Genomic DNA, 25,934 nt, shown 5'->3' with positions numbered 1-25,934 from the left:
ACATGATGATCTACATTCATTGATCAAAATGCATTTAAGGTTCACTTTGCATTAGTTATCTGTTGCTGCATTGCAGCCTTTCGTGAATTAGTGTTTACTTTGGGGAAGCTGGGGTAAGTGACGCATGAGACAAAATTAGATTTATAGCTTCGCATTAAACTGAACCAAGGGGGGGTGAAGGAGTTAAACTGCGTCATCTCTAAAAGAAGGTAAAACAAGATAAATAAAATAAGATGTATTACATTATATGATGCTTTTCCTTTAAAATGTCCAGCTTTTGTAACTGATACTTTCACTGTTGGTTCCTTCATGAAACAAGGAGTCGATTCTAAGTGTGAATGTGTGATAAAGAGGGTTTTTCCTAACCCTTGATAAATTCTCCTTCACACCTTTACTTCACTGATGGCAAGGACAAGTTAGGAGAAGAAGCTGAAAATGATTGCATTAAGCCAACTTTCTTCTGATTGGTCACCTGTTAAATGGCCTGAGATGACCATGTTAGGGATGCTCTCTTTCTCTGACATCATACAGAGCCAAGAGTTGGAAAAAACATCCTGAGAATGAGTGTTTAGATCAGTGTGAAGCCTGAGCTTTTAAATCACAGAAATTATTTGCACATGAGCTGACCTCATTATTTGAAACTTTGGTCATGTTTAATATGAATATTCACCATAGTAACAGTATATAGATATATGACAGAAAAAGAGAGAAATAAAACAGACTTGATCCCCTGTAAATAGGGTTAATCAAGTTTTAAAAAAAAATTCTAAATGAAGGATGTCCCGCTTTATTTCCAGCACATCACTACATTTCCACACCAGAAAAACAATGACACACTCAACCAAACCATGCGTTATGCTACAGGTTGGGTAAATAAGAGACTGAGTGAGACTGAGAAGTAAGAGATCATCCGATCCCCGTTTTTTTAATCCAATGATTTAACTTATTATCAAATTTGAATCAGCACACAGCAGCAACAAACTGTATTTTAGCTGAAAGAGCTGTAACACACTGCCATTTGTCCTGCTGACAAAAAGTTGGTGCGATGAAATTGGATGTTTAAGTGTTTATTTTGGCAAGCACCATTCGAAATAGAGCAAATTTTGTCATGTGCTTATGTAATGTGATCAAGAATAAAATTATATACCCATGCAAAATTCCCTGTGAAATGTACATACGTATCTTTATTGCAGAAAGGTTAAAAGTGTAACTGAAATCTTACTGATTTCTTTCTTTCTTTATTTATTTTTGTTTATTTTTTTTCATTTTTCATTTTTTTTTTTTTACTCATTATGACTTATTGTCCTGTTGTCACCTCTGTGGAGCCCACATGTTTGTTTAGTTTCAGTTTTCGGTCTGTTTACCAGCATCGGTTTAGCTTGTAGAAATTTTTTTAAGATCATGATACATAGCTGTCTGGAAATGCTTGGCATGTATGGAGTTACATGATTTCCTCTAAAATCATACATCCGTACAAAATCAAAGTGAGTAAAAAAAAAAAAAAACACAAGAAGAAGAAGAAGAGATACAAACCAAACCAAGAGGATTAAAAACAAAGAAAAAAATGCTTCTGTGCATCCTGATATTGAACTGGAAAAAACGTCTCATCATCTTGGATCAGGTTTGTAAAGCCTGTTCACATGTTTCACGTTTGATGTCTTTTAATGCTTTTTAATCCTGTATTTTCATCAGTTCTTTAATTATTGAAAAGGAGCATCTGGCTTTCTTTTGTTGTATGAAACAAGAGGAGAAACCCTCGTGTGTGCTGTCTGTTGATGCTCCGGGCATCACTCAGCTCCTCACGGGGCTCCTGTTACTTAGTCTTTAGTATTCAACATCAAGTCCCTCCTGTCATTTACATCGGGACACAAAAGACGGGGTCTCATCCTGTCGTGCCGCTCATACGGTGGTGACCCTCATCACCACCTCCCGGTTGGCGGCAGCGCTGATCCGCGGGTCGTTGGGCCTCAGCTGGCTCAGGATGTGCAAGATGGTGTATCCACAGTGGTGGTTCAGAATAGTTCTTAGCCTCCTGCTCGGTCGCCCGCTGCTGCTGCTGGCCAGACCGTGAGGGTTACCGCGAGAGCCTCGAGCGCCTGTCTTACTGCTCGAACTCACCGGGTCGCCCAAGTCCTTCGATTTCTCATAGTTCAGTACTTTCCACTGCTGATTGACAGCCTGCCATCGCTTGAAGATTCGATACACCGACGATCCCTCATGGATGATTAGGCCTGGGTGGGGAAGAAAGCAGAAGGTGAAGGACAGTGCATGGAGGCAGGAGATATTTCATGAAAGGTAGCCGAGAGCTGCATCGGCACCACAGGTAGAAACTTTCCATCTCATCTGTGGTTGAGAATAGACAGTTGGCAGTAATCACAGTACAGATATCTGATGCCATCTGTTCTCACTGTTGTCTTAGGCGGGCAGCTCGCAGTTACACAAGAACAATCAAGCCAGTCGCTCCAAACCTCCCCCCAAAAACAGTCTCTTGTAGTCTGCAACATCATCAAAAATTTGTTTGGCTTTTAGTGTAGTTGTTATCTCCTACCTATGCACCATCTGCCTGCTTAGTGTTGTAATTGTGCATGAACTTAAAAGCCAGAAAAATGTGAGCTGAATACAAGCTTTCATCCCCGCGCTAGTTTGTCCTTGCATAATCCAACTTATGTTTATTAATATTTTTGTCATTGCACAGTGCATCCTGTTTTTCTTTGCTCGTCTTGATGTTGCATAATGCAGCCTAAGCCTTCGATCTACATCTTTTCATGTTTTCAGCTCCTGCAGTCAACGACTCCTGTGTGACATTTTCACACCTGCACTGAGGCTGGCTCCAAAAACGGAGTCAATTCCCAACCTTGAGCTTTTCTAGGACTTACCAGATGGAGGTAGGGTATGAGAATTGGACATTAGCCAGTTTGTAACCTTTATCAACTTACCAATAATGGACTATAATGACAGAGTGCATCAGAAAGCCACTAAATCTGACCTTACACTCTTAATATTATATATTTATCTTAGTTGGACAAACTGAATATGCTCCCTCTTAATAAGGATCATTCAACCTCATCTTAATCAACCAACAATATGAAATGTTTAATCAAGCCATGGAAAATTTCACCTTCATACTATGAATATTTTCAGAGTTACAACCCCTTGAAGTATATAGGGATGGGTTGAAATTTGACACTTCTTAAATTAATTCAATTTAACAGTGTTTTTGAGCTGTCGCCGTTAATCCACACAATATTTGTAGTGCTAAAAAACACATGTAAACTCTCTTAACTGCCTGAACCATTTAATAATTGGCATAAAATTCTAATTCTTTTGAAACTGGAGTGTTTATTGAACCTTCTGACAAACTTAAAAGAGGAAATTAAATGCCGCTTTGAACAGGAAAAAAAACAGGATTAAAAACTACACCGTAAAAAAAACAAATCCTAAAAAAACAGTAATATTCGGGCAGCTGGGGCGCCAAAATAATACCAGAAAATACCAGAAAATAACTTTCACATGAAAATACGGTTATTTTCAGTAATGACAATACAGTTTGTTGCCCTAATTTTACATGGGATTTTGCCTTTTTCAAGTGCTTTTGAACATTAAACTAGGAACATTGTAACGTGATTAAACAATGAAATTACCTATAAACAAGGTCAATGAATGTGGCAATATGAATAATAATACTTAAATGTACAGAAATATAAGGTTAACAGTTGGTTTAAATAATAATGGGTTGCATTCATATAGCGCTTTTTGGGACCCTCAAAGCGCTTTACAATTCCACTTTATAATTCCCCTCTGGCCATCACCAGTAGGTGGTGGTGAAGTGTCCGAGCCGGGGCTCGAACCGGCAACCTTCTGATTACAAGGCGAACTGCCAACTCTTGAGCCACGATCGCCCTACATCAGCGGTCCCCAACCCCCCGGCCTCGGCCCGGTACCGGTCCGTGAGTCATTCGGTACCAGGCCGCGAGAGTTGAGGCTCAGGTGTGAAATGTATAGTTTTCAGGGTTTTTATCGGTTTTCAGCGTTATTTTGTTATCGTTTTTATCGTTAACTCGGTTTTCCTGGGTCTTTTCACGTGTGTTATGAATAAATCTTCTTTTTTTCGGTACCGGTACTAGTTTTATTTTGTTGTTTTTATCCGCGACACCTTAAAGGCCGGTCCGTGAAAATATTGTCGGGCATAAACCGGTCCGTGGCGCAAAAAAGGTTGGGGACCGCTGACCTACATAACAATAATAATAATAATAATAATTATGTGATGTAAAAAAAAGTTTATAAGAATAATTTTATATATTTCTCCATAACATTACATTTGAATTTAACAGTTCAATCTTTCAAATAATAACGGACAAATATTTGTGAAATTATGATACATTTGTGAATGTATTTTAACAATCTAAATATGCATATGTACAGACAAATATATTTTAAAAATGAGAAAATTATGTTTTATTACATTTACAGTAATTTTACATTAATTTACATTTTAAATGTAAAATCAGTTTATTTATGTAAATTTAATGATACTCTAGAAAAACAGTACAAAACTGTAAAATACACAGTAAAATACTTTTATATTACTTTTTTTTTTTTTACAGTGTACAACGAAATAAATGTTACATCCACTCCAAGTGTCACGATCTAAATCTAAGACTACCTTAAATATTAATTTTGTTTAGCATTATTTGAGCATCGGTATCATGAATATACCATAATTTCAATAAATTTAATCTCTGTGATGAAGACATGACATGTGGGATAGGTGGCTGGCAAAATTAGAGCATGTCGAAAGTTTTTTTTTTCTTAAATTTAACCACATTCACTGAACACTGAAATGACACTAATGTTCACATGTTCTATATAATAGTTTAGACAGATCACACAGCTTTATGTCCAGAAGGAGTTTTTCTAAATCCCTGACGGGCCTGGATCGCAGAGGGTCTCGGGGTCAGTGGACACCCTCTTTTCAATTTGTTGCTTCGCTGCCCATTTAGCCTGTAGCAATTTTCTTTATGGCTCTAATTCCCCTTTTTCTCACCTAACTAAACTTAACAGTGCACACCCACTCGCTGTGACCCTTGTGGTCACACAGAGTCCTCATCTCCTGGCTCATCTGTCGATCCTGAGATCAGCTGTGATCAGACGGCCAAGATGTCCCGAATCTGCTGAGAACAAATCAAACCTCTACAAGCACTTGCATAAGCAAGATGCTGCCATCTTTTATACACAGTCTATGATGCTGGCACAAAGCTAGCCATGAACGAGTGTTTGAAAACCTCAGAAAGACTTCCTATATGTTTGTCATGGTCGTTGTAATATTTGTTGTTTTTCTTATGTTACTTTTGCATTTTTCCATGTCATCCTGCACTCTGGGTTCACCGATCAGTGTTAGTCATTTTATTCTGGTTACTTCCTGTTGTAGGTTTTCTTTCTTTCCTCTTCCTTGTTTCTCTGCCCCTTAATTGTTCCAGTCTGTGTTTTGTTCTACTATCAGCTCTTTGTGTAAGTATATGTAGTCTTTCTTCTTTGTGAGACCATCTGTTTACCTCTCAGGTCCATCTTTCCCTGCACCTGTGCTTCCTATCTCATGCATCGACCTTCTTAGTTTGTGTTGTCGTTTTTTTGTTTTGTTTTATTTTTACTTTTTGCTTCCTAAGTCATCATTTGGGTCCTCCCATGCTCTAATCTTGACAATGTCCTTTTTAAGAGGGATTCAAGCAGTTATGTGTGCAGATTAAAATGTTGGTGTTTTATTCTTTTCTGGCAATCACACAGCTGCTGTGAAGTAACGAAAATTGATATAACGAGTAAAATAATGCATTGCATTTAAAAAAAGTAAAGAATATGTGTAATGCATGACTTTTTTGAGTAATGACCCGATTTCTTTGGTGTCATGTGTGCAGCCTCCTGCAGCTTCTTCACCTAAATAATTTCCAGTAGTGCAAACACATCTGAAGCTGACTATTTCCTGCTGTGTGCTACATGACAGAACAACTATATCACGTCCCAAACGTTCACTTATGAAAGCATCTTATGTTTGTGTGTCAGTCTTGTGTCTCTTTGTCTTTTTACCTATGCAGACGATATCCATGAAACCGTACATGCCGTAGCAGATTTGGAAGAGCAGGTCCTGACGTTGCCACTTGGCTGAGGGGCTGAGGGAGGACCAGATGAGCCAGGAAATACTGGCGATGAGGAACAGGGAACCCAGAATAATGGCTGCTATCTGCACCTTCTCAATGACGGTCAGAGAGATGGCCTGCCACTGAGGGAGAAAACACTTTAAATCAGTGGTGGGGGAAAAAAATCAGGTCATTTACAGGAACAAAAGTACCAGAGGAACAGTGTAAACATACTCCTGCACTCAGAATAAAGGCTATGGCTTTTATAACTATATGATTAACTAAATGTCAAACCTAGGTGTGAACAAAAATGATGTGAAAACATAAAAAAACCCCCGATTAAAACCCACACAGAAAGTAAACTAAAACTAGCCAAAGCTAAACCCAATACAGAGACTAACTGAAGTTAGATGGCCGCTCCTCCCTGAGCCTGGTTCTGCAGGAGGTTTCTTCCTGTTAAAACAGAGTTTTTCCTTCCCACTGTCGCTAAAGCAGGTCTGTTGGGGTTTTCTTTGTATTATTGTAGAGTCTTTACATGACGATATAAAGTTCCTTGTTTTGATTTGGTGCTATATAAATAAAAGTGAATTGAACTGAATTTATATCTCTGACTCTAATAGAATAGATTTACATGATTCAAAGATCAAAATAATCCCTGTTAATCCCCCCAAATCACATTCTGTCCGAAACAGAATATGATTTATTCCCTTCCTTTCCCGTTAAGCAAACCTGCCTGTGATTGGCTGCCCCTCACAAACAAAAGGTTTGAACATTAGATGGGTGTCATGTGTGTGCTCGCAGCAGAACTGTGGAAATATGCCAACAGACCCCATTATCTGAAAAACTAATATTCACCATAGTAACAGTATATATATATTTATACAGGAATAAGGAAAAACTAAGTCAACAGGTTTTAATTAGATGTAAAACTAAATAAATAAATGAATAAAAACTATAAGGACTCGTTTAAGTTCGTCATCTATGAATTTATAAGCATTTATTTTTGTCTTCACTCCCTCTAAGTTTTACTTCACGTGTTTGCTGTCATTTTTTCACAAGTTCGGCTTTTTCTACAATCCAGAATTCTCCTTTTTCTCTTTCTGTGGTTCATCGTGTTTGTCTTCCCCTATGGCTTTTTTACTCATTTTATCGACCTTTGCTTTTCCTTTCCAAGTCTTATTTGCCCTTTTTTGCGACCGCTGCTAAGTTATTAAAGAGTTTAACTATTTTAATTTTGCCTCCTGTGTCCTGCGTTTAGGTCCTTTTCTTCGTGTGCACTTTAAATTCACGGGTTATAAGATTAACAGATTCAATAGATAGTAGAGGTTAATAAATTTAATAAAGATCACCCTCACACTAATTTAGAGTCTTGACTGGTGTGTTTATATTCCTTCTGTGGCTATACACTTTTAATAAAATAATAGTTTGCCTCCTTTTTGAAATTATATGTCCCATGGCTCCTGCAGAAGTACTTACTGCTGTTATAAGGGCTCAAAAGCGAAGAAATTATAGCTTTAAAGCTTATCTGTTAAATGGGTTGCTGGATATAAGACCTAAATGGAGGACACCAAGTATTAGGTCACAAAAAGGAAATAAAATAATAAAAGAGGAAGAAGAAGAAGAAGAAAGAACCCAGAAGACTAAACTCAACTGAGATGCAAAGAAACAAAGAAAGGACAACTCAACAGGAAGAGAGGGGAAACCAGGACCACACACACACACACACACACACACACACACACACACACACACACACACACACACACACACACGACAAAACACAAGTGGAAACAATAAAGACAGGGCAGACCATCACAAAGGAGAAAAGCCACAGACACAGGAAGTAAATGCACAGGAGACACCCGAGGAAAAGCAATTACCAAAGCACAACAAAACAGGAAGCGGAAACAATAAAGACAAGGGAAGAAGATCAGAGGAAGACAAAAACAAGGAAACACTGGGGAAACCAAGAAAGCACGAACATGAAAAGAACGAGCAGAGGGACCAAAACAAAAAAACACAGAGCCTTAGCGTTATCACACGATTTCCCCAGTAATCTGTTTACAAAGCAGTTTAAGTCTATTAAGTCTTGTGAAGCTGAAAGTGCGACATTCCTAACATCGGAGTGTCAGAGTAAAGCAGCACAGCGTGGACATGCAAGAGTACCTGCAAGTTGTGCATACTTAGTCACACTGCACCAATCTTCTACATTACATCTCACCAGAGAGAGAAAAATCCTCACATTTGACAAGTTAACACACACACCAACACACACATGGCATCTTTTCAATAGGTTTTAGAGCGATTGGCTGCCTCTGAAAAGGAGGGCAGACGGACAGTGACGCAGAGGGAAAATGTGTCAGCACAATATGGCAAACAGTCCTCACACCACAGCGACGGCTGAGAGATTTGTTCAGGCAAAAGAGTGTTGGGTCTGCTGCAGCAGCGTTTGTATATTTTATTATGAAAGGTTAGCTGACAGCAGCAGCTCCTCTTTCCACGTCATTAAATCTTCCTGCCTCCATCGCCCATGTGTTTTAGGAGCTAGCACCTCAGAGAGGAGAGAGCATTTTGTCATCATTTCCATATTCACACGCCATCATCGTCTTGTTTATGTGGCTGTTTATCCAATACTTTGAATCTTAGTCAAAAAGCACGTTGGACAGAGCCACGCCGTGCTGGTTTGTTTGTGCAGTCACTGTGAGTCATCTGGACAGACTCACTATCAGTGTTTTAGATCAAATTGTGCAACAGTAATAATCACAGCAAGAGGTGTGAGGCTTTGTTTTTTTCCCCAGACTTCACCGTGTTTGTGCTGCAGACTCCCCTCGTGTTTACCTGCAGTGGGTTCTTGGTGCTGATGGCAAGGACCTGGTACTTGAAGTAGCAGAGCTCGCAGCTCCAGGAGCCTCTCTCGCTGATCCAGCGGATGAGGCAGGGTTGATGGGTGCAGCGCACAGAGCCGTCACAGCGGCAGGGGCTCAACAGCTCGCCCTGCAGGACACGAAGAAATAAATACATCAAAATGTTTTCTCATCTTATTCAGCACAGCTGTGTACCTATTAAAGCTATTTGAGATTATATAGAGCAAAGACGTGGAGGTGAAGCTTGGGGGAGGAGTTAAAAACAAGAAAAAAATACATTTAAAGCCAAACAAACTGCAGTGCAGCTTTGGTGCAATGAAGATTATCCAAAACTGCAAAGTGAAGAGACTTCCTTTGCCAATAACCGTAACTTTCCTCATTAATTTGCAACATTCTGCTCCTTTCTGGCTCCATACTTAAATTCTGGACTAGTGTAGCTTTGCATGATTCACTGTTCAAAGTAATCCTTATTTGTCTTACACTGGGCTTCAGCGCAGGCCCTCAGTTCACCTCGCCTCTGTCAGTGCGCCCCAGGGCAGCTGTGGCTACAATGTAGCTTGCCAGGGACTAAGTAAAGCGCTATACAAATACAGGCCATTTACCATTTACCATCTGTTTAAAACAAGCTGTGTTAGCTCCTCCTTTAAGCCAGCTTTCTTCTGACTGGCTGATCCTGCTAAACAAAAGCTTTAAACACAAAGTGGGCGGGGCTTCCATGTCTGTGATGACTCTCTTTGACATCATAGAGAGCCAAGAGTAGAAAAAACAGTCTAAAGTCTGATCTGTTTAATATGAGGATCCACCATCAAAACTATATATGCTTATAATACAGAAAAAGGACAACCATTAGAGTTCCACTTGGAATTGTTTTCCTTATAAATGCACAAGTTACACTCAAATAAATAAATAAATAAATAAATAAAATTGTCTCTTAACTTCCTTACTTTAATCTCAGGGTTGCCCAGTTTTTATGAATTCATAAATTCATGACTTCAAAGTTGGAAACCTTCACAGTGAGTTGTTTGGATAATATGCTTTGAATATTTTTATTTTTATCTACAACAGATAAACTATAAATAAATGTAAATTTTCTACACTTAAAACATTTAAGCACATTAATATTAACAGTGCTCTCTAGAATACATGTATGCCACAAACACTGTATAAAGTATTTCTTATCGTTTATTTTAGAAACGTGCACGTTAGAAGTGAAACTGAAAAACGAATAGCAAACAATTACTCATCCTTTCAATCAAATATTCAAATATTCCGGTCACACAGCGAGCGCTACAGATTGCTGGAGCCCACACAAAACAGTCTGGACTTTAAAAAAATAATAATTCTAATGTTTGTGGTTATTGTTTGGACGGAGGAGGATTTCGCACATTGACTCATATGTTGTGGTGCAGAAGAGATGATTGGTATGTCGTCAACAATATTAAATATAAAAGTTCAAACAAAGAAAATGGCAACAAAGAAACACTTTTTTCAAACTTGCTTTGCTGTGATTTCGGAAAAGCTGAGTGACATTTCAACTCAAGTTGAAGTTTTTATATAGTTATAAATAGATAAACATTTAAATTACATAAAGAGACTGTATTTGAACAGGTCCACAGTATAATTAAGGAAAAAATGTACCATTCTCTCTGAATTGTTGATCGTCACTCCTAAAGTTGTACATTACCTGTTTTAGCTTTGTGTTTATGAATGAATTAATACATTTCAATGAATATATATATATATATATATACACATATATAACATTTAAAGTGCCAACAAGGTTTTATGTGTGTGTAGTTGGATGAACTGTTCATGTGTAAGTTAAAAACACCAAACCATCAGTTTGTGATTATTATTCATCCCATCAGCTAATTTTTAGTTTGTTTGAAGGGAAAATTAAAATCTTGATAGAGTGACATGAATCATCTCCGTATAAAATGAAAACGTGTCTTTATGACTCATGTCACACATGAAAGCCGAGGACGGTTTTAGCTTTCTATATCAGGGTGGGCTTTTAGGAATAACAGTCAGGAAACAAAGAAGCCCAGAGCTACGTAGGCCACATGCTAGAAACCCCCCCCCCTCCACACACAAACACTTCACTGAACTAATCTATTCAACACAAATTAACCGTTTGTCCCAATCGATACACAAGTCGGATGAGGTTACATGGTTGTGTGATGTTTTTATAAGGATTTGGAGTGATTGTGTCCAGTCTGAACCATCTGTGCGGTGGAGGGTCTGCCACCTTCAAACAAGCCAACAAGAACAAGACTGTGGATGCAAGTGGTGGGAATGAGTTTCCTCTGAAGGGTGTCTGGGCTAAGCCTTAGAGACAGAGTGAGGATCTCGGCCATTTGGGAGGGACTCATTGTTGAGCTGCTACTCCTTCACATCAAAAGGAGCCAGCTGAGATGGTTTGGGCATCTGATTAAAACACCTCCCAGGCGAGGTGTTTTGTGCCTCGGGGCAGACCCAGGACATGATGGAGAGATTATATCTCTCGGCTGGTTTGGGAATGCCTGACTGTCCTCTTGGAAGAGCTGGAGGTGGTGGTTGCAGGGGGGGAGGTCGGGGCATCTCTGCTCAGACAGCTGCCCTGCAACTCAGAACCGTATAAGCAGCAGAAAATGGATGAATGAATGATTTTTCTATGTAAGGAACTCATTAGCAATGCAAAGTCCAAAGAACATAAACAGTACAGAAGATCTGAAAAGTGATGCAACCAGAGAATGTAAACAGCACTCTTTGACATTGGTGCAACATATTAAATTCACATAAATTGTCTTTTCAAACAGGTCAGGATAACTCACTCCTCTTAAGCTGAGGTTACATAATTTATTTTTTTATTTTTTTTTGACGATGACTTTGCCTGAAGTCTGACCAGCCACCACAAGCGACAGTGACGCCAGTTCAAGGTCTAAACATGTACTCACTGCTATTATTCCACCAGAACCATTTCTCATGTTTTAACAGCATGACCCAACATTTAACTGCCAGTTTGGTCAACAGTGATGCAAAAAATAAACGTTATCTGTTTAGATAAACAAATTTCATTATTAAGAGGAGCAAAGTACAGTCATTTATTTTCTTCTTTTTAAATATAGTAAATATAAAATAAATGAAAAAGGTGAATCATGCAAAGCTCCCTTACTGGAGATCAAGAATGAAAATATGAATTTGGAAATGTGCAAAATAGTTTCTCTTTTATAAATAAGAGCAAGCAGTTCCTTGGCTTCTGTAGTTCAGGAGTGTTAATAGTCATTCTTAAGATTAAGTTGTTATTTTCTGAAACTGTAGATTATTTCGTTGAAAAAACTCAAACTGTGTGTTGGTCTCAGGTGTAGGCAGGATGTGAAACAACCAGTAGAAACGTTAAGTGAAACTAAAATGAAAAAATGTGATCTTGTTAAGCGAACAGAAATTTTCTGGAGTGATTATGCTGATATTTAAAATATCTGCTGAAAATGTTGAAAATTCTGGGGTGTGAGGTTCTTTTTGGGAGAGAAAAGTTTAAGGATGTCCTAGATTGATATCAAACACCCCTAGTGAGACATTACCACAGTTTCTAAATAGTTCTGACACATTGATGAGATCTTGAGAGGATACATCTTTCTAGCCTTTAAGCTTTGCACTTAAGGCCACATATGGGGAACTACTTCTCCACAAGGTCTCAGTTAAAATTGTTATTTCAACACGTTTTCATTACAGGCGTTCTTCGGCACCAATGCCTCAGGTTTAGGCACTAAAATGTACTTGTTAGATTTATGGAAAATTGTGTTATTTAGATATAAATGTTCCTCTACACAGCTTTAACCCTGCACATGAACTGTCGAAAGGCATTTGTCAGGTTAACTAGTACATGCCCAAGCTACAGTTTGTTACGCCTGTTTGTGCAGTTGGTTGTGAAATTAAGATCTTAACATGGTTGCATGAGGGGGTGTAGGTTCATAAAGGCAAAAAACAGGTCATTCTAGCCTGCAGCTAGGCAGCTGGCTGGCTGATTGCATCATAATTTATCATGTATGCTGTAACTGAAGGTTTTTGAAAATAAAATATACGTTACTGTAATGGAATGAAACTATTCTTTTATAAAGTGCTAAATAAATGCTCAAAACAGATCATTTTAGCCTGTGGATAGGTGGTTGCCAGGCAACCTCATGGTGTCAAAATCAAGATCAGGAGAAGTTTTAGGGACATAAGCTGGATGCCCAAATCCTGGTTTTGTGGGAGGAGCAACCAACTAACCAACCAACTAACCAAGAAAATACACAGACGACCAGTCCCCGCCTCTTACTCACTGACGGCTACGATAGGCTCCACCCTAACCTGAATTTTAGATGGGTGTTTTGCGCAACCAGCAGTCCAAACCTCAACATATTTTTAAAAAATTGTTGAAAGAGAACTCACGTTTTTTGTTTTTTTTTTTGATTTTTTCAAATCTGGAATCTGTTAGATTTTTTTCCAAACACATTTCCTTAAAATATGTTAGCACCATCTTCCTGGAAAACAAGGTGATCAAAAAGGTTTGGCGACTTTTTTGTAGGGGATGTTTGTCTAACCAGAAGTCAGTCCTTACAGTTATTTCTTTTCAGCTGTGCGTTATTTGTTGTTGCATTTATTGAATTGAGTTTGTCTCTGTTTGTCCTTTTTTCCCTTTTTGAGAATGCATATCGCTGTTTGTTGAACATAAGGAGCAGTATGTTGCTTTTCTTTTCATCCCAGTGTTTTTATTTTTGGTTTTGTAGCCATTGTGTAAAATAAAAAAATATGTGATTTAAAAATGGACTTAGTTACACCATACCATTTCTTTTCTCTCTGCTGTGCACATTTTCATTTATGCCCACCACAAAAGCAAGATTTCAGCGTGTAATGAAACAACTTACTTATGAAGCAAGAAATTCACTGAGCGCTCAGCTTTTTCTCTTTTTCCTCTAAATTAAAAGGGGACCTTAATAAACTCTCCTTCCCTTTCATGCAAATTAAATGTTGTGTTTCAGCAGGGGGATTTGAAATAAAGCCTCCTGGTGAGTGAAAGCAGACTTCCTCCAAAGCCACAGTTTATTTCAAACCATTGGAAGGCTGAAATAAAATAAAATAATAATAATTCCCCCCAAAAGTCACACTCTTCTCCTGTCAGCAAAAATAAAACTGACACTTTTCTGCCCATCCCTTCACCTCCTAATGATATTCATAGAGTCCATAAGATGCAGGCTTGAGTGGCTTGTGGACCAACTGTCTCTTCAGCACCGCAGCAGCACCTGAAGCCTGTTGGCATGCTCACCACATTAAGGATGAGCGCGTTCAGGCTGTCACCACCGTTCATCATCAAACATCCATTTTGTCAGGCAACTCAGCATTCAATGGCACGTTTTCATGTAGCCCGTGTGCCTCGACTGAAGGAAAGGCAGCAGAGATGGAGATGGTGAGGGGGGAGTATCACTGTGAATCATTAGTAAATCAATGAATGGGCACAGCTTGATCTGGGGCCCAGTTGGTGAAGGGCCATGTTAGCACTCTGCAACAGCAGCGGGGAGCGGTGAGGCTTCAAGGGCAGCCAGGTGAAGGAGAGAGGAGCCACTGAAGCCTGATGCCGATTCACAAAATCTCTGAGTTTAACCTCACAACAAACTACACCTCAGAGTGAACACAAACAAAGCCGGAAAACACCAAACACACCAACAGTCAGATCGATGGACCGAAATATAAGACATGGGCTCATCTACTCTTGGCTCTGTATGACAGAATATCAGAGCGCAGATAGTTCTAAAGGTAAACAACAAAAAACACCTAAGCTAAAAAAGCGCTAAAACCTTTCAAAATTAACTGAAACTCTCGATGGCATGTGAAGAAACATCAACTGTGGCGCTTTGGCCAAGAATGGAGCGATATCAACTGAAGCTGAGGTAATGCTGGGCTGTACTCTAACTTAATACCACCTTGTACCACTAGATGGTGGAGTGTCCAATCTGTTGCAAGTCCAACATGACACACCCCAACATTACCATCGCATTCAGATGGCTCATTATCACAGCCCGAAGATCAGAGTAGCTACTTTTAGGCCCTCTCAGAAAGACTGGCCAGAGTGGGAAGTGATATTCCCAGTTGGGAAGTGGAAAAGTGTTGGCTCACTTCCGAAGAAGTCAAAACAAGATGTTTTTTTCAACAAAGTTTTCTGTACGGTAGTAAAAACCAGCACAATCACGCACTTATGCCTTCAACCCAGCTGTGGCAACAGCAGTACAACACTTGAGGTCACACAAATCAAGACATGCAAGACCAACACAAATGGCAGCTTGCAACAGTGGATGTGGCTTCAATTTGCTGTCAGTAGTGTCATACGGTGCTGTTTGCGAGGTATAATATGGCCTTTTAACAGGAACTGAACCAACAATCTTTAAATTGCCAAGGAAATATATAAACCACTACTCTAAGAAGCCATCAACCACCAGAATTTCAGACAAGACAAAAGCTGTCTGGTGTAAAACAATGATACTGAAACTTGCTGGTAAATTGCTGCCACCTTGTGGAGAAAGTTTGCATTGAATCCTAAAGAGGGTTTTTGCAAAAATAGCCTTTATTGCAGTCAAAATTCTGGCTATTTATACAGAAGCTGTTCAAATCTTCTGTTAACGAACCAATCAAAAGAAAGCTGGCCTAAAGAGGGAGGAGCTAAAACTGATTGTATAAGACAGAGGATTAACTGAGTCACCAAGACCCAACATAAGATAAACAAGGATTATTTTCAACTGTGAATCATGCACAAGCTACTTTAGCCTAATACGGAGCTGGAAATTAATATAATAAGCATCCTTCAAGCTAACAGTTTTATCTCCTGATTAAATACGACTACATTCAGAGGGTGGGTGGGGCTCCACATTTTGTTAAGGAACATCAATAACTCCTATTAAAACCAAAGTGAGAGATATCAAATGGAATTTAATGTGTTAACTAGTACAGTTTTGACTTATATGTAAATTTTGTCTTTCTCTTACTTCAAAGCTTAGTGCGTCACTAAGCTAAGCTAAAGCAAGCTAATCATTCATGGTAGGCTATCACTGATTTTACTGAGTGCAACTATCTCCTAATTTTTTATTTGATGAGTTGTTTGGACAGGATTGTGTATCTGTATCAAGTTAAAACTGAAATCAATTAATATTTTCATTTAAAAAATTGAATTACAATTAGACGTTTTGAGCTGAAATGTGCCCTTGGCTGAAGGTTCAAACACTTAACACAGGTCGAAAACATGACCTGAGACCCAAGAGAACACAAACAAGATAGATGATATTTCAGCCACATGTACAAACACTACGAGTGAGACGCTACACTGCAAAACAGAGCCTCATAACATTTTGAATTATGAGATCACAACTAAGTGAGAATCCATCTTTCTTGGCTTCAGGCTTTACACTTACAGACAAACTACAACAGGTTTGGCCCAGTGAGTACTGGTCAGTAAGGCCCAGTAGAAATGTCTTTTCAATGTATTCTCATCCCAGGTATCCTTTGGCATCAGTGCCTGAAAGTTTAGACAGTGAAATTTACCTGGATTGATTTTTTTCCCCCTAAAAATCAAACTCAAACTTTAAACCCTACAAACTGAAAAAAAGAAGTTAGATCATGTTGATATAAAATCCTTGGATTTAAAACTGGAGGCAAAGCTGTAACACCCTATGAGACACCACAGTGGTAACATTTGATGTCTTGCAACATACTTCTGCATTTTCAGCTCTTTCATGTTAACGACTGTTCACGGGAACTGGTAGGAAGCACAAAAAACAAAAAACAGTCGGGTATTGATGAGGAATTTGAATTTCTGGCACCTAGATGACAGAATTTGTGTTTTTTTTCTCTGGAAAAAATTATTTTTTCTAAAATAATTTCACTCACTAACCTAATAAAGTAGTATTTAGTCATTTTTTCTTTCTTTTTTGTGCTGCCCATAAAGAAGGTTCATTTTTGTGTGTAAACTTAATAAAAATCTTTCATTTCCAAACGGTGACTCAGAAACATGAATCTGTTCACAGACTTGGCAGAGTACTACCTGTTTCATCACTACAGGTTTTATGCACCAGAGAGCTGCGCTTATACAAATAACACTTCATTTTTTTTTATTTCTGTTCGTCTGCACTCTGTCGTTTCCCCATCTGGCTCGTTTGACCTTCCCACTTATAATAAAAGTGTCCCGCTGCATAAAGATTGAGTTCGGCAGATGAGCCACATGCCACTCATAAACTTTAAAATAACTTGGCTGCTGACATTATAAAGATAACACAGAGAAGGTCAGAAATATACAAGGAGCTAAATAAAAGAAAAACAATATGAAAGCAAACATTTGTAAAATGTCAAAGCCGTCGTTGAGTCTCTGTGTGTCTGCGCTACGAGGCCGGACGGAGAAAGTTAATGTCATGATCAACTAGAGCAAACTAAAAACAAAGACCTTTAAAAGCTCTGATTATCATTTCAGACCTTTCCCTCAGGGATGTTTTAGCAGAAACTGCGATACAGGTAATGATCGCAACTTTTGCCTAAAGGAGAAAGTGACTCATTTTATGAGGCCCCTCAAACACTGAAGAATCAGAAACCATACTTTTTAATCAAAGGCTGGTGTTGTTTGCATTCACCTGAAGTGTCACCTGAATTCAGCCCAAAATCAGGTTCAACACTCAAACTCGCTTGATGTTCGCAAATATTGCCAAGGCTCAGAGGACATAGATGAGTGAATTTAGTTTGGAGAAACCAAAGTGAGTCTAATAATGAATGAACACATAACTGATTTTAAGGGGAATAAACAACTGCATGTAAAAACAAAAACATCCAAATAAAATCACTATAATTGGTTCCAGGGTCATCACAGATAATGTCACTAATAATAAGCTGTTAAGGTTGTTTAATGAGATATGTTTTTACATTAATAGTTTTGTACTGAACACCCTGTTTTATTTGGAAAAGCCTGCTTTCTATTTGAAGGATATTTTTGCTTTTGTGAGTCAGCCCCCTGCACCTGAAGGCAGCACACAGTGTAAAAAACACCGAACGAGACATAAAAGGTCACATCTGGACCAGCAGGATGAACTCGCACCAAAATAAATAAACAGAACATGTAGTGATAGACTATGCTTGAGCACACAAAGACGCCGACTCTAAAGCACTGCCATGTGCTGTCATAGTCAAAAGAACCAAGGCACTAACACCTGTCTGTGGCACTGAATCCGTGACATAAATAATTAGAAATGGATCCCAAAATATGTTGTTTCTTTTTAAAAATACAAAGCTCGGTATTATTTCAAACACGTAGGCGCTGCAGTTTTACGTAAAACTTACGTCAACAGTAAGAAATAATCAGTTTCTTAGGGACTATTTCAGTAGTGGATTAATACAAATTAGGTGCTCTAGCGAGTATTTAGGACAGGAGGTGTGTGTGGCACTGATTCAGAATAAACTGTGTGTTCATGGTAATAAGGGAACATGTCACCCACTATAACAGTGTGGCTCATGAACTCCTTCACTGAAAATTTGCCAGATTTATGTTTTTAAAGGATCAAACGTGACAACCTGTCCACACCTGATATGAAAAGCGCCATATCTCACGATTCACACAGCTTAAACCGCTTTAAGATGACGACACCAGAGCAGCTATCGCTTCTTATTTTGTTGCGAGAATGTGCACCCAATAAAACGGCACTTTATTGCATTTTCTGTCATCTGTAAAAGAAAAAGACACGCTGAATCGTATCGTGCTGCGCAATAGCCTCCAACAAATAAATAGTTTAAGAAAAATTCATTTTAAGGGGTAAAAAGGTCATTTACCACCAAAATTTTACATTTAAATGTTTCCCCTCTGTTAGTGCTGTTTGTGCATCTCTTTTATTTTGGTGGGACTTGCTCAATTTTGCAGATGCTGGTGTAGATGTCTATTCTTTTTTATTGTAATGAAGCTACTGGCTCTTGGCTTGTGGTGCTCAAAGTGCTGCTACTATTACTAATAATGCTACTACAACTAATAATAATAAAAACGGGAAAACGCAGCACTAATGTCTTTTTCCAGAAAGCACAACCCCGTTACTCAAAACAGTCCACAAACCTACTATTTTCCGTCTGCTGAACTAGATACCTGTCTTTTTTCAATATAATGGAACTAAATGGCACTCGCATTGTGCTGCTCAAAGCATGGAAAATGAAAAAATTACAAAATAAAAATGAAAAACTCAGCTGTAATGTCTCTAAGGTCCCCGGTATTAAAAAACAAAAATCCACAAACCTCGTTCTGTTCGGTTTTATGTATGTTTCTACAGATCTACACCCACCAAGCAGACTGAATCTTCCATCTACCTGCGACGAGAGGGTCGTGCATGTGCGGGACAGGATATAAATATTAATGGCGGCCCCCCTCACCTTAGCCAGCTGTCCACTTCCTCTGGTATGTAGAAAATAGTTCAGACGAGCAGTGACAGCAAATAAAATGCCCATAAATGTAAATAAATGACAGCAAAGAACTGAATTAAATGGCAAGACTACAAATTATTGCCAAAAAGAGGTGTAAGCTTAAGCTTTAGCATATTACACCTCCCTGTTTTTACACAGCATATTCTAAACTACACTTAACTAGGATGTTTTTTTAAAAGAGGCACAGAAGCACAGATTTTCAAATACATGTTTTTAGCCCTTGAGCATCACAAGGCCAGTGCCATTTAGTACATTTATAATAAAGACTAAGGCAGATATCTCTACAGCTGATATCTCCAAAACTGGGCAACCTACACCAAAATAAATGAGATGGATAAACATCACTGAAGGCCAGAGGGGACATGTGTACATTTAATTTGGGGCATGAACTGTTCTTTTAAAGTGCAACCTAGATTTAGATTAATGTGGCAATCCATCCATCCATCCATTCATCCATCCACCCAGAACATCCATCCATCCATCCATCCATCCATCCATCCATCCATCCATCCATCCATCCATCCATCCATCCATCCATCCATCCATCCATCCATCCACCCAGAACTAAGACATTAATCTGTCATTGACTTTAAGGTGGATAATGCTCAATTATAGCTCCATAAGCATTACGTTTAGGGTAGCTTTGCATGATTCACAGTTCAGAATAATCCTTATTTATCTCATACTGGACCTCAGTACAGCCTCTTCCCTCGTAGCCCACAGTGGGCAGGCCACAGAAGACCCATGCTGTGGGCCCTGTGTGGGTACACCCACTCTGGGTCTGTGTGGGGTAAGTGTGGGTTTAACTCTGCCTGCACAACCACCCAGTTCACCCACTGTGGGCCCCACACAAGCATGTTTCCTGGGACGTGATGTCTTTAAGGTCCTCTTCCTTTAAGCCAGCCTTCTTCTGATTGACTGCCCAAGTTCAGGTTCATATTAGCAATATTGCTCACATCACAGAGAGTGAAAAGTAGAAACAAACTGTGTGAATTGAGTATAAGCAGCCGCATACGCCTGATGGAAAATGAGGAAATGTGTGATAGTTTATTTATAATATTAACCTCGACCACAGCCTTTCTCTTCCAAAAACCAGGTCATCTTTGTGCCTAAACGTAACCGAACCACAACAGCGGACAGATTACCTCCTGCCAAAGTAGGAGTCAGATGAGACGTGTGTCTGGAGAGCATTTTTGGACTTCATTTGTCATTAACTTTGAACATTTATGATTTTAATGAGCAACAGCGGCGCTCTAGAGTGCAAAACATTTAAGAAAAACAGACAATGATTTTAATTCAGATGAGCTGATTGTTTTTGTTTTCATGGGATTTGTTAACACTAATACTTAGCTAGATTTACCCTCATAACAACAAGAGGGCCAACAAACATAAAGGCAGCCTGCTACACACACAAATACACCCACACAAACACACACTCCTCCTGCTCGGATGAGCTGTCATGCATTTGTACCTCGAGGCCACTTCACAGAGCACGAAGGTGTTAATTTGGTGTGTCACTTCATGACTAAGAAAATGGTCTTCCTCCTCAGCTGCAACCTTTAGACAAAAAAATTTAGGTGTGGAAGTACCCCCTCACCCCCACCACGAGCTCCTGACTGAGTGTGCCTGTGGAAACACGCCGCCGAGCACTACCAGAGTAAAGGGCAGGCCGGGGTGATTACCAACACCCATCTCCACCACCTCCTCTTACACCAACAAGCCAGTAATTCCCTGCAAGCCCTTTTGCGACGACTTTTGTGAATCCAGACTGCGTTAAGTGGAATCAGTGGCTGAGCGACTGTACCGCGGCGCCCGCTGATGCCTTTGACAGACAGTTAATAAGGATTCGTGCTCAATGCAACCCACAGAGGAAGGTGATTATGTCTGTAGGTAATTGGCCCGCTGACAGCGACATGATCCCCGGCCCCTGTTGTGACCTGCTTGAATAATGAAATAACAATGAAATGGCAAACGTGAGCTTCCCCCCCACACACGCCTTGGACCCATGGAGGTATGAGGCACTTTCCCTTTGAGTAGAAAGCTGAGTGCTGTGGAGGCAAAATAAAAGCAAATATGAGCATGAGGAGCTGATGTAGTAGTGTAGTTCAGGGTTTTCCCTCAGTGCTTTGTTTGCTTGCTCTTTGTCTGGAGCTAAAAGAGGCAGCTCAGAGCCATGCTGCACGATGAGTCACCTTGCCGGAGAGCCCAGAGCCCAAAACATGAACCTTTTATTAAAGGAAGATGTTTGAGTGGGCAAGACAACAACCTGGGGTCGATCCCTGTCTGTAACATCAAATTGCCTTGTATCCAAAACAAGGCTGAAGTGATTTATACTCAGTCCTGTGGCTCTCACAATACAAACTCTCAGGCAGATGTCATAAATTAGCACATGGGCTGTAATAACACTATACGCCTATCTTAGGGAAGTGACTAAATGGTAATATCCATCTGTGCTCCTAAAGGATTTACAGGGTTTCTAATTATCTCAGGCTTCGGGACTACCTGCTGATCCAGCCGGCACAGGTTTCCACACATCTGGTGAGACCAACATTTGGCCACAGACCAAAGCTACGCACTACTTATTGTTTTGTTTGGGCTCAAGAACTGGAAAGTAGAAGGAGAAAAATAGAAGCAATAATAGAAAACGTGTGACAAATTCATCACAGCCGACATCATTGTCTGACCAGGAACTGTGATCATCACACGATCAATAGTTGATCATCGTGTTCTGTGACACATGCGGACGGGGGACAGTTGATTTACATTTACAAAATGATTGTGACTCATGCATATTCAGTGCCTCTCACTCTGTTTGTCATCCTGCAGGCCTAATTGGCTAACTTTCTTTGTTGCTATGCTGGCCGGATTTCAGATGTGTGGGAACTGCTGCCTTTCTGATTAGCTTACTTATGAAAACAGTGTTATTTAGATAACCAGATCACTGAGCAATCATCTTCCCCCCCCCCCCCCCCTTGTTTTTTTTTTTTTTTTGGGGGGGGGGGGGGGGGGGAAGATGATTGCATGCCCACAGGTGAGAAGAAGGACAATAGTCGCCTCTAATTTGAAGCTGGGAGGACTGACAGCGTGCTTGGATGCACAGACTGTAAAAATGTCTTGAGGCGAATTTGGGATTTTTAGGCTATAAAAATAAAACTTAAAAAAAAAAAAGATTTGGCCTCATCTTAGATTATCTTTTTCCAAAGGATGTATCGGAGGGGAAGGTGGGTGGGAGAGATACAAATGTAGGACAGGATGGTAATATATATATATATATATATATATATATATATATATATATATATATATATATATATATATATATATATACACAAATACCAAAATGGCAGATTACACTTGATAAAAAAGGAGCAACTTCCTAAATCCCCTCCTGATCTGGAACAATTCATGCATGGTGAAATAGCTCTCCACAGCCCCACAAAGGCTCATTCACAGCAGTGTGAAATGTGAAACAAACACGCTGCCTGCCCGCCCGCCGTCCACGTAGGACGTGGCATCAGCATCAGGAACCTCACTCTGTTTTTTTTTTTTGTTTTTTTTTTGCTACCTGCTCTGGGCCTTGGAAGCAGATCCGGCACTGGGGGGTCCGCAGGCTGCTGGCGGTGCTGGCCAGGGACACGGCGTCCAGGCCCACTTGCAGCTTGGGCTCCTTCTCCTCAAACGCCAGGCTCCGGGGCCGCGGGTCGCTGCCGTAGTACTCCTCCTCGTCGTCCCGGGAATGGCAGTCGACGAAAGGCGGCCAGCCGCAGCCGCCCATCCCCAGACCTCGCATAGTGGTGTTGGTGTTGGTGTTGGACCGTCTATCTGTGTCTGAGCTGGACTGTCTTGAATCGGATCGCATAAACACCAGGACTTTCAGTTCATTAAAAAACATGCGGATTCGATACTTGAACATGTTTGGCCACATAAAGAATCCGAAATAAATAAATTAAGTGTTTTTATCTCCCCTCCTCTCCCTCTGTTATTGTTATTATTATTACTATTATTATTCATACATCCGATATGTTCATGGCTACTGTAGTATGTTCTACGATGCCACAACTGCTAATTGGAAAATCCAGAGAGGAGATAAAGGCTCTCGCCCCACTGATGGCATGTGTGTCTAAGCCAATGCGGATGAAAGATTTTCCCTTTCAGCTGGCCGACACACTCTTTCAATATTCATTACTCAAACAACTCAGCAAACGCCGTCTATCTGCGTCTTCCACCGCACCCCAGAAAACATTACAACTTGCACGGGTTTTGATTTCCACGGTCCATTTTCCTGCGCTCTCAAATACACCGTTTGTTATTGTTGTTGTTGTTTCGCTTTGTTTGGTTTTGTTTTCCACACGCACCGAGGCTCGCGGCAAAGAAAGAAAGAACGAAAGAAAGAAAGAAAGAAAAAAACAGCCTACATGTTTTTTGCTACCCGAAGCAGAAGACCGCGAGAGAGTGGACGAGTGGAGGAGAGAGCAACACAGAGCCAGGAAATAGAAGATGGGATGTAAAATACAACGACATGCCATCCACACAGCCACATCTGAGACTCTTGTCAAGAATCATAATCCAATAAAAATAGAAAAGAAGAAAAATTAGGGTGCGGAAGATGAAATGGAAGTTTGATCTGGATGTGATTATAATGTCTTTTTTTGTCCCTCTCACTGTAGCATCCCAAGCGTCAGATCATGGTCCCCCCTTTTTTCTCCCTTTTCTCTCTATTTCATCTCCTTTTTGTAAAACCCCGGCTTGATCCACGAAGAATCCGTGCCATTCACCCCGACAATCCACGTCGACATCAAAAACACAATCCTGTGCATTTGCATTTCTTCTTTCCGTCTCTCTTTCCCCTCTCTCTCTCAGCAGCCTAGCTGGAAACACGGCAGCACAAAAACACCCGAAAGCCCCGTGCTTCCCATCTTCGCTCGATGTCCATCAGCATTTCATTGCAAGCCGAGAACACGGGAGGCAACGCTGAAATGCCAGAGAGAGGCAGAATAATAAAGGCACCCTGCGATTTTTCTAATTAGAGAGAGACGGGGAAGACGCGTAAAGATGTCTTCGTTTCCGACAGCAATTACACGGCAGTAATGGCATTGATTATTGGATCAGATAGATGGTGGTGATGATACTGCTGGCGCTGATTTTCCTCCTCGAAATGGTCGGCTTGGAGATTGAACCAACGCAGCAGCTACTTCCGGAACAGGGAGAGAGGCGGAAAAAAATAAAAGACTGTCATCCCGTAAACACGTCGCTGCTTTTCCTCCAGCCATCCGTCCGTTTCCCGATGGTTGAAACGCCTATCCCCGTGCTCCCAGCGGCTGGGCAGGGAAGGAGCTCTGGCTGCTTTATTATTGACCAGGCGCCGCTGTCCAGGGTGCTGATCTCCCTCTGCTGACGTGTGCGCTGCGGCCACATGCGCCGGGAGCCCGCGAAGTACAAACCCGCACCAGGACCCCTCTGCTGGGGACACCGGACTAAAACTCTAGCAAAGGTTAACCCTACAAGTTCCGAGGAAGCTTTTTAAATAAGCAGATTGGAAGAAAAACTCAGTTTAAAGGAGGTGCAGGATGTAACGAAGGTGTTTCGTTACTTGTTTAGAGTAATTTGTATCTTTGTTTTAGGTAACCCTAACCCCAGTGGACACTTTTCCGGACATATTTGCACTCTGCATTTTTAAGAAAACATTTACACATTAAGAAGCATGTTTTCAAATATTTATTGATTATGTATTGATCTGTGTAATTCCTTCTGTCAGGCACTTGAGCAGCTACAGGTGGACAGATGCTGTAAGATAAATACACAATATTAGCCACACTTGTAACTGTGTTTTAGTGTGGGTGCTGATTTTTAGTGCAACCTGTTTTCTCCTTTGTCTTCTCCAGGGTGTTCGGACCCCTTGGGACACACTTGAGAGTGCTTGGAAACACCAAGGAGGAAGTTGGTGGAGAGCTGCCACCTTAAGCTTTTAAATTTAAACTTGGATAAATAAAAATAAGAAAATGTGGGATGTGTTAAATCCTGTCTCTGCCTGCGGTGACTCTAGCTTTGCTGCTCAGTGGTCATTTGTCACAAGTACATATTACACATAATACAAAGTCACAAAAAAGTAAGCCATACATCTTCATAGACATTGTGCGGTTTTTTTCTTGGAAGCGAGTAGAAGTTTGAAACCCCGGAATCTGAACAGAGACAGAGGCTATTTTTGTATCTGCAGCACTTACTCTGGCCAGTCACACATTCAGATGGATGCAAACTTGGAGTTTAGTATCTTGCCCAAGGATACTTCGACACATGGACTGGAGGAGTCAGGGATCACTCCACTGACCTTCCGATTGGGACACAACCAACTCTACCACCTGAACCACCGGTGCCCCAAGGCAAACAACACAACCAAAGACTGTGTTAATGAGTCCCGATAAACATGGTGCATAAACATCTGTCCTGTATTCATGTCTAAGAATGTCTTATTTCAAAGACAGTAAATATTAGACAA

At 40.2% G+C, this 25,934-nt stretch overlaps 1 protein-coding gene across 1 annotated transcript; it reads right to left on the bottom strand.

Moving 5' to 3' along the window:
• Positions 1–628: 628 nt before the first annotated feature.
• Positions 629–24,825, bottom strand: marchf9 (membrane-associated ring finger (C3HC4) 9). The gene is made up of 4 exons (XM_082517498.1): positions 23,007–24,825; positions 8,967–9,122; positions 6,079–6,271; positions 629–2,231 (listed from the first exon to the last, which is right to left on the bottom strand). The coding sequence occupies exons 1-4, from the start codon at positions 23,364–23,366 to the stop codon at positions 1,900–1,902; spliced, it is 1,041 nt and encodes a 346-aa protein (XP_082373624.1). The 5' UTR covers positions 23,367–24,825; the 3' UTR covers positions 629–1,899.
• Between the last annotated feature and the right edge of the window lie 1,109 nt (positions 24,826–25,934).

The sequence above is a fragment of the Aulonocara stuartgranti genome, assembly GCF_965226115.1.
Source record: "Aulonocara stuartgranti genome assembly, chromosome: 20".
Classification (NCBI taxonomy): Eukaryota; Metazoa; Chordata; class Actinopteri; order Cichliformes; family Cichlidae; genus Aulonocara; species Aulonocara stuartgranti.
Note: the sequence above shows the minus strand (reverse complement) of the source record. Positions and strands in the feature narration are given on the sequence as shown.

Coding starts and splice junctions, on each gene's coding strand:
- marchf9 (XM_082517498.1), bottom strand. CDS start 23,366: ATGTGGCCAAACATGTTCAAGTATCGAATCCGCATGTTTTTTAATGAA. Junction 6,272..8,966: donor GCACCAAGAACCCACTGCAG/GTAAACACGAGG, acceptor TTTCTCCCTCAG/TGGCAGGCCATCTCTCTGAC. Junction 2,232..6,078: donor CATGGATATCGTCTGCATAG/GTAAAAAGACAA, acceptor TTCCCCACCCAG/GCCTAATCATCCATGAGGGA.